Below are 14297 nucleotides of genomic sequence, written 5' to 3' on the forward strand. Positions count from 1 at the left end.
TTAGTTGCTTTACAGCAGAAACTAACACAACACTGTAAAGCAATTATACTCCAATAAAGATGTTAAAAAAATAATTAGTTGCTTGAAATCATTCACCTTAGCTTGTAGAACTGAGCCAGGCTAGTTGAATAATAAACTGTTCCAAAGAATCTGTGGCCTAAGACTGAAAGTTCAGGAAAGGTTCAAAAAAGCCAAAATAAAAGAAAGAAAGAAAACACAAACAGATGGAAAATGCCATGAAATAGCTATAGATGTGAATATTCAGAGTCAAATGCATCATTCCTTTGCTCAGCCGCAGAGAACTTCCTAAATAGCTTCCCTGCACACTGAAGGTTTTCTGGTTTAATATGAAAAAAACTCTGATGACTTACTTTGCACTAGGTTAGAAAAGACATTTTCTTTACAATTTTATTTTTGCCACATGTCCTATTTTTTATGCAGGAGATATTTTGCTGTAATGTTCTTTAGCTAATGTTCCTATTATTTAAAAAATTATTCCCCAGAGCTAATTAACTTCAGCAGGTTTAGATCTTATCATCTTACCTTATGGCTTTATACTCTTCTAATTGCTTGAACAATGCTTTCTGTCAGAAGAGATGGTTTCATTCTGAATATTTGGAGTATTAAATTAGGTTCAACAAACATTTAGTTGAGGTTCTAATATGCATACCGTATAAGAAACCTTAAATAAAACTAAAATAGAAAAAAGTTCATGTTAAATTTTAGAGATAATTAAAATCTACTGATACTGAAGTTCTATTGTAAATATAATAATAAAACTAGTATGTTATTAGATATGTACGACAGGTCTCTAAAGGGCAAAAAGAGATTAGAAACAAGTGCAGTAATCTAAATAATTCAACATTTCTCATTTTTCTTTAAGTTGTATAATTTAGCTAATTAGAGAGAGGATTTGGCTGATGATATGTGGCCTTTGCGTTTAATGTTAATTACCTTACTGTGGTTCCTGACAATTATGCTTAAAGAATGGATCAGGTGAATTATATATAGAACCAAGCACAATTTATGGGATGAGAAAAATTGAAAGGTGATTTTTTTGAAATCTCCATGCTATATAGGTTTTTAATTTAATTGAAATGAGCTTACTATGTTTTCCTATGTATAAGCTATTGATTCTTATTTTAATATACTGTAAAGTATATTTTTTATAATTTAGAGTTGACAGCTTACTTGGTATTAGGGAAAAAAATCCTAAACTATCACATCTAATTTGTTCATGTATGATTGGCCTTCACCAGGTACAGGTCAATTCCCTTTACTAACAATGAAGAAAAAGGACCTATTTTCCCACATATAACCATTCACAGTCTCCCAGGGGGGGAAAAAAATCAAATAAATAAAAGAAAAGAAAGAGTGTGTTTATTTGCATTCATTCACTCATGAAACATTTTGTCAGCACCTATCATTTGTAAGACCATACTAATTAATGTGTGTACTGAATATATACTTCCTGAATAATATCACAATCTAGTGAAATGAAATAAAACAAAAACTACAATAAAACTTGATCAGCACAAAGTAGGAACAGAGTGTAGTGGGAATACAGAGGGTGGCAATGTTGACTCGGTCTAGGAAAGTCAAAGCAAGCTCTGCCTATGAGGTGAAATGCATGGTTCTTAATTAGTGCGGTTACCAAATCCTTTGAGAATCTGATGAAATCTATGGAGGCCCCATACTGGAAAAATGCAGATATAACATAAATGCAAAATTGTTCATAAAGTTTATGTAGTGCATTAGCATGTATCTTATTCATATACCAAGTTAAGCTATTCACAAAAGTTAATGGGCCGGTTCTATAAATAAGAAAGAACAAGAAATAGAACTCATGCAAATTAAATAAACTTTAACTCTGTTCAAAATTAATTTTCTTGATAAGACAGCTGCTTGAATAAGAATTTGAATTTGTATATTTTGTGTGTGTGTATGAAACACAGTTATGTACATATTATCTTTGACATTAATTGAGGTTGTCCTCCTTTTGATTGGAAATGTTGCAAATCTCGCCAATGATACCAAAAAGAAACAGGGTCCCCATATTCAGCTCTGTTCATGAGGGGTTAGCTATTTTCTATAACACCAGAGTTTTCCAAAATCCTTCATTTGAATTCATGTGCACAAGTTTTGGGGGTCAGATTTGACCAGGACTGCTTCTTTTTTTTTTTTCGGTACGTGGCCTCTCACTGTTGTGGCCTCTCCCGTTGCAGAGCACAGGCTCTGGACGCGCAGGCTCAGCGGCCATGGCTCACGGGCCCAGCCGCTCTGCGGCATGTGGAATCTTCCCAGACCGGGGCACGAACCCGTGTCCCCTGCACCGGCAGGCGGACTCTCAACCATTGCGCCACCAGGGAAGGCCCAGGACTGCTTCTTTAATGTTTTTTAAGTCAATATCAGAATTAATTCAGTCTGTGCTTAATTTTAAAGCCATTTCAGCAGAACCGATAAGAGTTCTGTTGTGATTCCAGAGGTCGAAAGATATTTTCCTGGAAGAATTTGGCAACGTTTTGTCACTATCAACCCTGAAGAAGTGTTTTTTATAGCATTTGGTTCATGTAGCTGTCAACCTCCAAATTTCTCTCCAAATTAGGAAGTTGAACAAAATAATTTGTAGTTTATCATTACTACCATGAATGGCATCACAGGCCCATACAGGAAAAAGTTTATTCATTCTTACAACCAGAAATACCTGCCAAGTAAGTCAAGCCACTAAGAAGCTCTATAAAATTGTTCTGAGGGCGAGCTTGCTTTCTCTTGAACTTTTTACTCAAAGTTCAAGCAAGGGCTTTGGAACATGTTCTCTGAAAGGTTGGCAAATTTCTATGTAGTGGAAATGAACTTTGTATTCTCTTTTCATCTTCTTGGCAGATTTCTTAAAAAGGCAGTGATTCAAGACCCTGGCTCTGATAAAGTTGACAACTTTTAGGACAGTAGACAAAAATCCTCTCAGGCTTGCTGGCAGTGTTTTTACTGTCAGTATATGCCAACTTCGAAAGCAGTGAGTCCCACTGTGGTGTGGGGCTCCTTTCTTCACAAAGGCAGCAAAACCATGGATACTGCCAAGCCTCACAGGTGCTCCTTCTGTGCTCTGAGTTACCAAGACTTTTCTTCCAAGCTAAGTTTTCCTTAGAAAGAAACTTTTCACATTTCAAGCATGTCACTGGCCCTTGTTATTTTCAAAGGGGACCTAGAAAATAGGCAATGTTCTTCAGTGCTATAAAAAATAATACATCATGATAGAAATGTCAATAGTTTTGTGGATATAGTCACTGACAATATTTTATTTTGCTCCAAACCACGAATGAGCTGGATTGTTTCCAGGGTTCATAGCATCATCATGTTCAGTCCAAAAGAAGTATTTCTTACTTTGCTTGAAATGTAATGCTTAAAACAAAGGTTTTTATATTGGAGAAATCCAGATTAAGTACAAATGTATCCCTTTCATATCAAGTTGTCCTCTCATGACAGGAATTTTGATTCTACTGTGTATTTTCATGATGGACAAATGTAAGATGCTTCATCAAAATTTGTGACATCAGACTTCTTTTCACTATTCTTGCTATACATTAAACACTAATTATGTGTTCTATAAAATTTAATGATGAATGAGTCACCATTAGCCATTCAGATAAGGGTTGGACTTAAAATGCATAAGGGGGCTTCCCTGGTGGCACAGTGGTTAAGAATCTGTCTGCCAATGTAGGAGACATGGGTTCGAGCCCTGGTCTGGGAACATCCCACATACCACGGAGCAACTAAGCCTGTGTGCCACAACTACTGAGCCTGCACTTTAGAGCCTGTGAGCCACAACTACTGTGCCTGTGTGCTACAGCTACTGAAGCCTGTGTGCCTAGAGCCTGTGCTCTGCAACAAGAGAATCCACTGCGATGAGAACCCTGCGCACTGCAATGAAGAGTAGCCCCCGCTTGCCACAACTAGAGAAAGCCTGTGCACAGCAAAGAAGACCCAACACAGCCAAAAATAAAAATAAATTAATAATTTTAAAAAAATGCATAGGGAATGTCACACGCAAAGGCAAAAAGTGGAAAGTGCCTGTGAGATTTTAAGGATAGTGGATAGTTTAATAGGGTAGAAGCTTAGCCTATTCAGGGATTAGGGAGAGACCAACTCCAAAACATGAGATGAGAATCAGTGAGCAAGCTCCTCAGGTCTATGAGCCAACTATCAAAAAAGAAAAGTAGATTTTTTCTATTTCCTTTTTTAACGAGGAAAAATAGTTTCATGTCAAATGAAGACAGTCTGTTGTTTCAATTTGAACAAATTTTAAATATCATAGATTATAATTATTTAAAGTGAGATCTGAAGGCTTGATTTGACCGAAGGATCTGATTCCAAGATGGCTTACTTAGATGGCTGGTGAACTGGTAGAGACTTCTGTTCTTCACTATATGAGCCTCTTCATACTGCTCCTGGAGTGTCCTCATTACATTAGCTTCCCCCAGAGTAAAGAATTCTGGAGAACACAAGATAGAAGCCAGAATGTCTTTTGTGTCCTAGCCTCCGAAGTCACATGTAGTTCTTTCTCTAACAGACAGTTGGTAACACAGCTTTATTCAGTGAGGGTAGGAGCTTTACAAGGACATGAATACCAAGATGCAGATTATTGAGAGCTCTTTTAGAGGCAGAATACCTCGTCTGATAATACACAATTGCTGTCATCGCACAAGTGGAATATCTGGAATAGTTAACCATGGATAAGAATAAAAAATCATTTTTTTTCCCAAGTCACTTAGAACTGAAGTGGACAAAACATTTTAGAGAGTAATCTAGTTCTTTAAGGAATTGGAGTAAGTCAGCTAATAGATCCAGCAACTTACTTTCAGTGAAATTTTCAGTCAGACCAAAAATAATATTCACACCTTTATTTGAAATGGTATGGGCCACACAATTTTGTGACAATTGTTGTTCCCAACTTGAGATTTAAAAGCAATTTAATTTAAGCTTATTATTGATTTTTATTGTAGAAATACCTTTCAATATCAATGAGTGCATTATGTGTATCAACTAATTCACTTATAAAGCATTTAGTTTATTAAAGATTTAAATTTATTTTCCCAATATAATTTTAACATTATTATAACTAGATTTAACTTTACATAATATGTTAATTAATTTGGGAAACATTTATGATTTTCTTAGATTTTTTGACCTTTCCCTTTTTAAAATAGAAAAATACTACTTTGTCCTAAAAACAGAATCAAATATTATAATGTAAATGAAATTTATTTTTATCATAGATTGGCAGCCATTTTTTTATACAGCAATGAAAGAATGCTCAACTATCTATAAATCAACAAAAAGCCTTTTTGCCAAATATAGAAGCAAAACATGTAAGCACTTTCCTCCACATTAGCCAAAGGCTGATATATATATATATTGCTTTAGCCATTCAGACTTGCTCTTATGAGAGGTTCAACCATTCTGGACTTTAGCTTAATTTATGGAGTACAATAAGGTGTAATGCAACAACATTTCAGTTTTTATTAATGCCCTGCAATATGCTAAGAATTGGAATACAAAGATGACTAAGAGATGGTTCTTACCCCCAAAAGTTCATCTTTTAGTAGGGAACTGACAAGTCCCTGTTTAGCCTGCTCCCTGGTTAAGGTGATACATGTTAGCCATGTGCACAATGATCGTGGGAACAGAGAGGAATGAGCTTGAGGCTACCTGCTCTGTGCTGTGGTGCCCCACATCCACATCAAAACTGTATGCAGACAACTTTCTGTTCTACAACTTTACATGGTTGGTTCATTTCATTTTAAACCATGGAAAAATTCAGTTTCTGATCAATAATCTATGCTACCACTTGTGGTCATGTAAAAACATTTTTGCATTTACTATGGGTTGGCCAAAAAGTTTGTTCATATCTTTCCGTAACACCTTACAGAAACACCCGAACAAACTTTTTGGCCAAGCCATATTTCCTCAGCCTTGAATAAATGTCTTCACGTTCATCCTGAGGCTGGTTCACTTTCATATCCCATTCTCAGTTTAAATGTCAGATAAATCTTAACAACCACTCTATCTAAAGTGGGCCCCCAAATTTTTTCTATATCATTACCCTATATATTTCATCAATAAAATTGCACAAGCTACCATTTTCTTGCTTATTTCTAAATACTTTTCTGGCTACATTATTAGAGTGAAGAAGCAGCCTATATGATTTTGGGCAGGTGGTATAAGGATTATACTGGGAGAATGGCTATTCTGATGTTCTTTTTTTATATTTAAGGTTGTTTAGTTGTTTGATTTAATTTTTTATAATGGTTCAAGTATATGGTAAAGGCAAAAGAACTAGCCTTCTGAATATATTTTTACTTTAAAGATGTAGGATTACCACTGCAGTTGGGGAAAAGCCTAAAAGTTTTTTTTTTTTTGAGCTTTAGTGTATTACTGATCATTTATGAAATTTATATTTACTGGTATCTGAATTGTGCAGGATATCAAGCGCTCATTGTTTTATATTAAAATGTGTATATTTCTTTAATTATTTATCTATATGTTATTTAAAAATCAAGGATTAGCTACAATTTTAGCAAATAGGATCACCTAGCATAATTACTTATTAGAATTGAATGACCTTTCCTTAGATTTTGACTCTATTTCTGCTCCTCTTTTTGATTTAGTTACAAGAGATACTTAGAGATAAATATTGAAATTGTTTTCTAGGGATTTAACTTTGGGTATCTCATTAATATTAAATCTTATTCTTCCTCTGTATGTTTGAAATGCTTGCTAAAATGATTGGTAGGTATTTGAAAGGCAAAGAACAGAATACTGGTATGGAAAAAAAATAGAAAACAATCAAACTATTTTTTTAAATGAACTTGGGCAGAGGCCAGGAGTACAAGAAAGGTCAGATTAAAGTAATCTGAGCTTTTTTGTTGGTAAGTGTGGGAGAGCATTTAATCTTTTTATACAATCTGTGTACCATTCTGCCTATTTAAAAATGATAGCTATCAGAAGGGGTTAGATGTTTATAGGTTATAGACCACATCCCAGCTAGTCTGTAACATAGCATTCCAATATTTTTGACTGTAATATTTTTCTTTGTTTCTCATTGTACACCTTCTGAGCATTTTATTAGGATTCATTTTTTTATACCTCAAGTTTCTTTCTGGGAAATTTCCTTATTTTGAATTGTGTCCTTTTTCTAATGTCTGTTATATTTAACTATGTTTATGCTGGTGAAATAAAGCATAATATACATAGAACTCCATAAAAGTTGTATAAAACTACTTTTACTTACCATTGGAAAAAGGATTATATCCTATTCTCCTTTGATTTTTTTTTATTTAATGCTCAAGTTTTAAACAACTAAAGATTCTTTCATTTACTGATAACTAAATTGAATCATTTACCTGATTTAATCTATTGTAGATTCCTGTTGCTTCAGGTCATTTATATGGCTATAATCTAGAACCTATAATTTATTTATTATTTTGAAGGATTGCAGTGATCTAAGTTCAATGTCTCTGAATTGAAGACTTATCTCTTTCTAAAGTCAGTTTCTTGTTCCTTATATATTTTTCCTTAAGAAAACTATCTTAAAATTATAAACTTATATACTTACTTTTCTCAGTTCTTTCTTTGTTCTCTTGGCTTTATTCCTTTTGATGCATCTTCAAAATATTTAATTTTCATTATTTTATTCTTTAAGTGTCAAATTAATTTTCCTACAGTTTCAATATTTACTCACTCTCAAACTTTACCCTTTGTTCATTATAGGACATTTATATTCCTTAGGTCTAGGTCTAGTAATTATATACATGGGAATGAACTTTCTGGTGGATGACTTGTTTGACAATCAGAAATACAGGGTTTTTTTCATTAATCTTCCTCTTTTAAGATGCTTTTAATCTCTTTGCCCTATTAGATTATTATATTTTCCATTGATGCTTTTCTTTCTTCTCATGCATCTTTTTTTAGATTTGAACAAGTTTCATTCATTTACCAAAGGAATTCACAACATCTGATAAAGTCATATTTCCTCTTACTCCTTCAAAATACATCTGGACTCATGTTGTCATTATAAGATACTATGTCATATAGTTATGTATATAGGTCTATGAAAATTACATATATTTCCTTCTAATCTCTCCTACACTATTATCTTCAAGATCTCCCATACTGGAGTTTGAATTTGACCTGTCATTGGTAAGAGAGAAACTTACGAAATGTGGTGTATTTGGATGCCCTCCAAGTAAATATGAAGATAGACACTGACTTATCAAACTTGTTTGTTTTCTAGTTTTAAATAGATTATTTGATGTAATGTTAAAGATTTTCTCATATAATATTTTCATCTTTCTGCTACTAAGATGTACATTCAAGTGGTCATTAATATATCTTACTTTTGACCCCTTGAGACTTGGAATAATTTTCTTGCATCAATTATGAAAAGAGTAGGAGATTTTAAAGTTGCAGAAGTCTAATGCAAGTTATCTTTTGCTGAATAAGGTCAGAATAACATTGAAAAGGTAAAAATCCTCAAGTATCAGGTAATTGCAAACACCTAATAGCATGGTTCTTAGCAGTGTCAACACAATTATGCTACCTTTTTGCTATAGAATACAAATTTATTTTGGGGAATTCTGTATTCAACTTGACTTTTACCTTATTTTACATGAGTTAACTTGATATTTGACATTAATTCTGGTCATTTAAAATTATTTATGAATACTATATAAGAACACTTTGTACTTTTATTTCAACTTTATCCTCCAACATTTATATTTATATTAATATAGTCAAATATGATTTGTAAGCCAGAGTTGGTGAGTATGTAAGTCAGGGCCCAGTCAGGGAAGCTTAAAGCAATGCTAGTTATTTCAAACGGAGAAGATTTGATAAAAGAAATGATATACAAACGTATTGGAAAGGCCAGAAGAGGAAAAAGGGGAATATGAGATAATCCAGAGATTACTAATTACAGAAAAAAAAAGTTGTAAAGAGAGTTCAGGAGTGAATTCAGGGCAGCTGTGCTCACCTGTAGACTGCAGACTAAGAGGCTTTGTGGCCTAAACAACATTAGGTAACGGAGTGGACTAGACAGTTGATACTGGTCGTAAGGGATATATGGTCTGGTAGATTTCCCAATAGAGAAATGAGTGCAGATTCATGTGTACATGACTGGGTATGCTTTGAAAATTGAAACTCTGCAGAGTGCAGCTTTTGGCTGCTTTGGGTCTTCGTTGCTGCATCGGGCTTTCTCTAGCTGCAGCGAGCAGGGGACCACTCTTAGTTGCGGTGCACGAGCTTCCCACTGCGGTGGCCTCTCTTGTTGCGGAGCATGGGCTCTAGGTGCCTGGACCTCAGTAATTGTGGCACATGGGCCCAGCCGCTCTGCGGCATGTGGGATCCTCCCAGACCAGGGCTCGAATCCGTGTCCCCTGCATTGGCAGGCGGACTCTCAACCACTGCGCCACCAGTGAAGCCCCGAGTGCAGCTTTTAAAAGCAGTTTTATCTCCATCTGTGTTTCTCATGTTTGAATCTACTATACGGAGCAGGCATGTTGGGTGATACTTAGGCTAGATCCTTTGAATTCCCAAGGTGATTTAAAGAAAAAAGTGTCCTGGTTACATTTAATCAGAAATCATATGTATGTTAGGAGTTCATGTGTCTACTACTTCTAGGCAAATGTAATAGACAAAATTCCAAATCTTATTCCCTCGGCTTTGGCATGTCTTAAACTTATAGTCTGTTGTAGGAAGGAGAGCGTGAAGATTGTCAGGTGACTTTGATTCCTCTATTTCCTAATCTTGTGCTTATGTGATTTCTGAACATTCCAGAGTTGATGAGGGCAACGATGGGCTGAGAAGAGATATGAAGCAAAGAAATTGCTTTTTGACTTGTGCTATTGTGTTCTGATATCAGTGTTTTCTGTGCTTGGCAGATGTCCAAAACTAATACTTTCCTGAATATTTTCCTTGGACTATCTGCACTGAGGATATCCAGGTACCCTCCCTTTTATGCAGGATGTGCATTCTCTGGCTGAATTCTTTTGACTTTACCCTTCATTCTATAGTTGCTCTTGGTTCACAATGACCCAAGAAACAGTTTCTTAAGGTAGAATGCCTCTAAGTCATCCCAGGCTGGCTTTCTCTCCATCATGGTCTAGTAATGCTCTAAGTGAAATACTCATGCCCCTTTGCTCTGACAACCTCAGGAAGTGTTAGAAATTCCTTACCTGGGTACCTCACCACCTCCTGCTGTTTGAGGAACATGGTAGATGTAATACCTTTCCTCAAAGCCCCCATGCATTATGAGTGTTGAAGGTCCTTTTACCTGACATGAGGTGAAAAGATGTACCCCATAGACCTGAGAGCATTTCTCAAAAAAAAAAAAAAAAAGTCCCCTCTCCCATTCTCTTTAACATCAACCGTTATTTGATTATTCTCTTGGAAGCAATAGCACATAGGTGATTTAGCATCTCAATTTGGAACATCAGGGTGCCTTGCTATCCATGTTTTAATCCTCAGTCTTTGAAAATGCAAATAATTAAAGAAGAAAAACATCCTGTTTTAATAGAGTGTACAACTTTGTAAGACAAAAAGAGAACTGCAGAAGAAATAGAAGACATGGGTTAGAAATCATGTAAAAGGAAGAAAGCATAAAATCCTCAATATTTGTAATTGACAACAAAATGCAACAGGTACATATTAACTGAGTATTAAACACATGAAGAAGCAACCTAAATCCCTGCAAAACATGCTGGAAGAGTATCTAAAGGGATATCAAAAGTAAATAAAGGACAAATGATTGTGATTATAGGATTGGAATTCAACCTATTACAAGCAAGTGGTAGAATTTCTTGCTTGCCAGTCTACTACAAACAAGTAGAAAAAAAGAATTGATGGCCAAAACTAAACTGATATACATATAGTTTATTTTCAATTATTTTATGCTTAATTTAACTTTTTGATTAAAAAAGTAGCTACTTTGTCTGTAAGGAAATTGGTATTCTCAGGCAAACGCCCCTTTTGAAACAAATTTCAGTTAGAACTCTGAAGTGCCATTGACTGCTTGAAACACATTGACATGTGGAAGAACCTAAACAGAAACCAGATTATTAAACTGGTAACCAGAAAGGGGATAAGACTGCTTTGATTGGGTTTACCTTAAGGAATGTTGAAGATTCTGAAAATGATGTCCTGGAAATAGTTACAAGATGTTATTTGAGTTGGATTCGGTATTTAACCAAATTTAAAGTGCTGTTTTTCATAACTTCAATTGGAGTTTTCTTTTACATTCATCATAATCTTCATGTACTTAGTCACATACTTCATTACAAGAATCTTGTAATAGTCATTAGTCTTCTTTCTTGCATGAGTATGCATGCACACTCTCTCTCTCTCTCTCTCTCTCTCTCTCACACACACACACACACACACACACACACACACACAATTTCTTCCCTTTTAAGAAGGTTCACAGTTGATGGACTTGTTCTCTGAATTTTTTGTCAGTGCTCTTACTGCACTTACCAGTTTAACTGCGAAGGGTTAGCAGGCTAACAGATTCATCATAATCAGCATCTATTCCAGTTCCATTTTATACTCAAGGTCTATTGTTGCCAATTCATTCAAGAAGGTGTTTTTATGTAAGTGATGCTTAAGTGCTGGCTCTATGCTCTGTGAATGCAGTCCTCCTAGGGAATGATTCTGTAGAATGGTTCATTCTATGTAATTCTAGGCTACTGTAATGCTCTTGTATATTGCAGATTCACCTGAGAATTTTCTTCTCTCTAATGCAAAAAGTGTTTATCTGGCTTGCATTATTATCCTCCAGCACTTTATGAGCCACTATGCAGGATTCAGGGGAAGACTTTGACAAAGCCTTTGCCATCAAGGAGTTCCAAATATATTTTGGGATTGACAGTTATAACATGTAATAGAGAATCTACAGATAAATTGTTAAGTGTAAAAATATGTGGTTTAAGTAGTTAATTTTTCAGGAAATGAAATTATTGAAGATTTTGTATACATCTTAATATCTTATTCCTTAGCTGCTTATATGTCTAGCAATTATGTTTCACAGCTCTGTGTATTGGATACTTTTTTCTTTACCTCAGGATATATAGGAAATATGTTTCTGAGTTAAATGCTTACAACCAGCATTTTATTTCATCAGATTCTCTTCTTAAATATTTTGCCAGAATTACCAACAATTATTAGTATAAGTAAAAACTGAATAAGTCTTTAGATTCCTCTGATCATAAAAGAATTCCATATTTCTGTGAATCTGAAGATCTCCTCTCCACATTCTTGACATGCTCTTGGTATTTTGTACTTAATACAGAAAGATAGTCCTTGAGTATTTATTCCTTGATACCATATTCATTCCTTTTATCAAGTTGCTGAGAGTTTCTCTATTACGCTTTATATCCTTCAGGGATTCTGCATAGTAGAAAATCCAAAATCCATTTTGTCCTCTTGATCACAATATTGAACTGGTATCCAGGAAAACAAAGGATTCTTTTTTTTTTTTTTTCCCTCAACATTCACGGGGTTCTTTCTGTTAAATGAAAAATAGATTAATGTTGGAAAATTAGATGCCTGAAGAAACGTAATTCTTCATTTTATAGTTTTATAAATCTCTTAGTTTCTCTTGCTAATTTTCCCATTATTGCTAGCATGAAGTTGTGTCTGGATATCTACAGTAGCCATTCCACATCCATTAATCCATCCTTTATTTGCTTACATGTTGTTCTCTCTGAAATGAAGAAGATCCATGTCCGTTCCCTGATCAGAAGCCTGAATGACTTCTCCATATTTACAGGAAAGAAGTTATCCTCCTTAGCATAATATTCACATTCCTTCAACATCAATCACTGTTATCATCTACATATACTAGATGTATCTTAGTTTAGTATCTTAACACATACTAAACTATAATCACATTGCATAATGATGTTTTCTGAACTTTTCACAATCTATTCCACCTTCATGCCTTGACTCATTATGTTCTGTTTGCCTGGGATGGCCATTCCCTACATTGTTACCTGTTAAGATCCTAATAATTTTTCAAACTCTAGGTCAGATTCTACTGCCTTCATTCTTAGGGAAAATTTCCCTTTCATGTATTCCCGGTTTATTTTGTTTATAGTCATATTAAAGAATGTGTCATATTCTGACTCACCTGATAGTTAGATGTGAGTGTTCTCCTTATCCTCCACTCAAGGACCTGAGTGTTGCCTCCCTCAAGAATCTAGCAGTGTCTGGTATTCAGTGCCTTCTATTTGGTGTTACATTGGAATCTCTTTATTTTATTAAAATATGTTGACTCATGGAATATCTATAATAACATCTTTCCTGTATTTTTCTAATGTTTCCTGGAACACAAAGATATTTGCAAGCTTTACTTTAATTATCATCAGTGCTCACTAATGAAGTGATTATTTTAAAAAGATTACAAGCTTTTGAAGACAGAGGTGATCTTTGTAATCTTTGTACCCCAATGTGTTTTGAGCAGAAATCATATTCAGATAGAGATATTATATTAGAGACATTTTTTTAAAAATTGATTGAGCTTGTACATTCACTGGCAGAAGGCAGAACACAATGCAACAGCTGAGTCTCCTAACATGCTGAATAGTTCTCTTGACCTTGAAAACTACTTTTTGTTGAAGCATCATGGTTTAGTGGAAGGAATATGAACTTCCCATGGGAATAGACCCAGCTCCAATCTCAGCTTAAGCATATTAATCTATAATTTGTTATTTAAATAAATATAATCATGTTATTTATGTATATAATGTTTTGCAAACTGCTTTTTTTAAATCTTAATGCTGCATCATGGTTATTGATCTTTGTGTGTGTAGAACTAGCTTATCCTTATTTGCCACTGCAGAACGTTTGATGGTATGGATGTAACAGACTTATTTAAAGGTTTTTCTAAGAGGGAAGCCACTGTAGCATAGTGATTTACATACAGCTTCAGTTAGATTCATACTTTAAACCTTTTAAACCTTGATATACTACTTACCAGTTATGTGGCACCTTTGCTAAGGTCTGATGTGGGCAAACCTAGTATTTAGAAAATGGTAAAGAATTACTATGCTAGAAAATATGCTTAGCAAAAGAAACTTTAGCTCTTTTATAATAAGGGAATACCACCAGCAGGTGGCAACAACTTTGAGTGGTAATCAAACACCAAAACTATCACTTTGTTAATTATAGGTGGTTCAGGGAGCAAATGAAAATAAATGACCTGGTAAATATTACAAACTGGAATTACACTTTGTGTTACATTGTTA

At 34.7% G+C, this 14297-nt stretch overlaps 1 protein-coding gene across 3 annotated transcripts in view; it reads left to right on the top strand.

Annotated features, from left to right (window-relative positions):
• NEGR1 (neuronal growth regulator 1) overlaps positions 1-14297 on the top strand; it is a 909422-nt gene that overhangs the window by 253755 nt on the left and 641370 nt on the right. The window contains exon 2 of one of the 3 annotated variants that reach the window (XM_049703332.1): positions 9936-9997. The exons of the other annotated variants lie outside the window; for them this stretch is intronic. Coding sequence (XP_049559289.1) covers positions 9936-9997 — 62 coding nt within the window. The remainder of the gene's footprint in view (positions 1-9935; positions 9998-14297) is intronic. 3 annotated transcript variants of the gene reach the window in all.

The sequence above is a fragment of the Orcinus orca genome, chromosome 1, assembly GCF_937001465.1.
Source record: "Orcinus orca chromosome 1, mOrcOrc1.1, whole genome shotgun sequence".
In the NCBI taxonomy this organism is placed as follows: Eukaryota; Metazoa; Chordata; class Mammalia; order Artiodactyla; family Delphinidae; genus Orcinus; species Orcinus orca.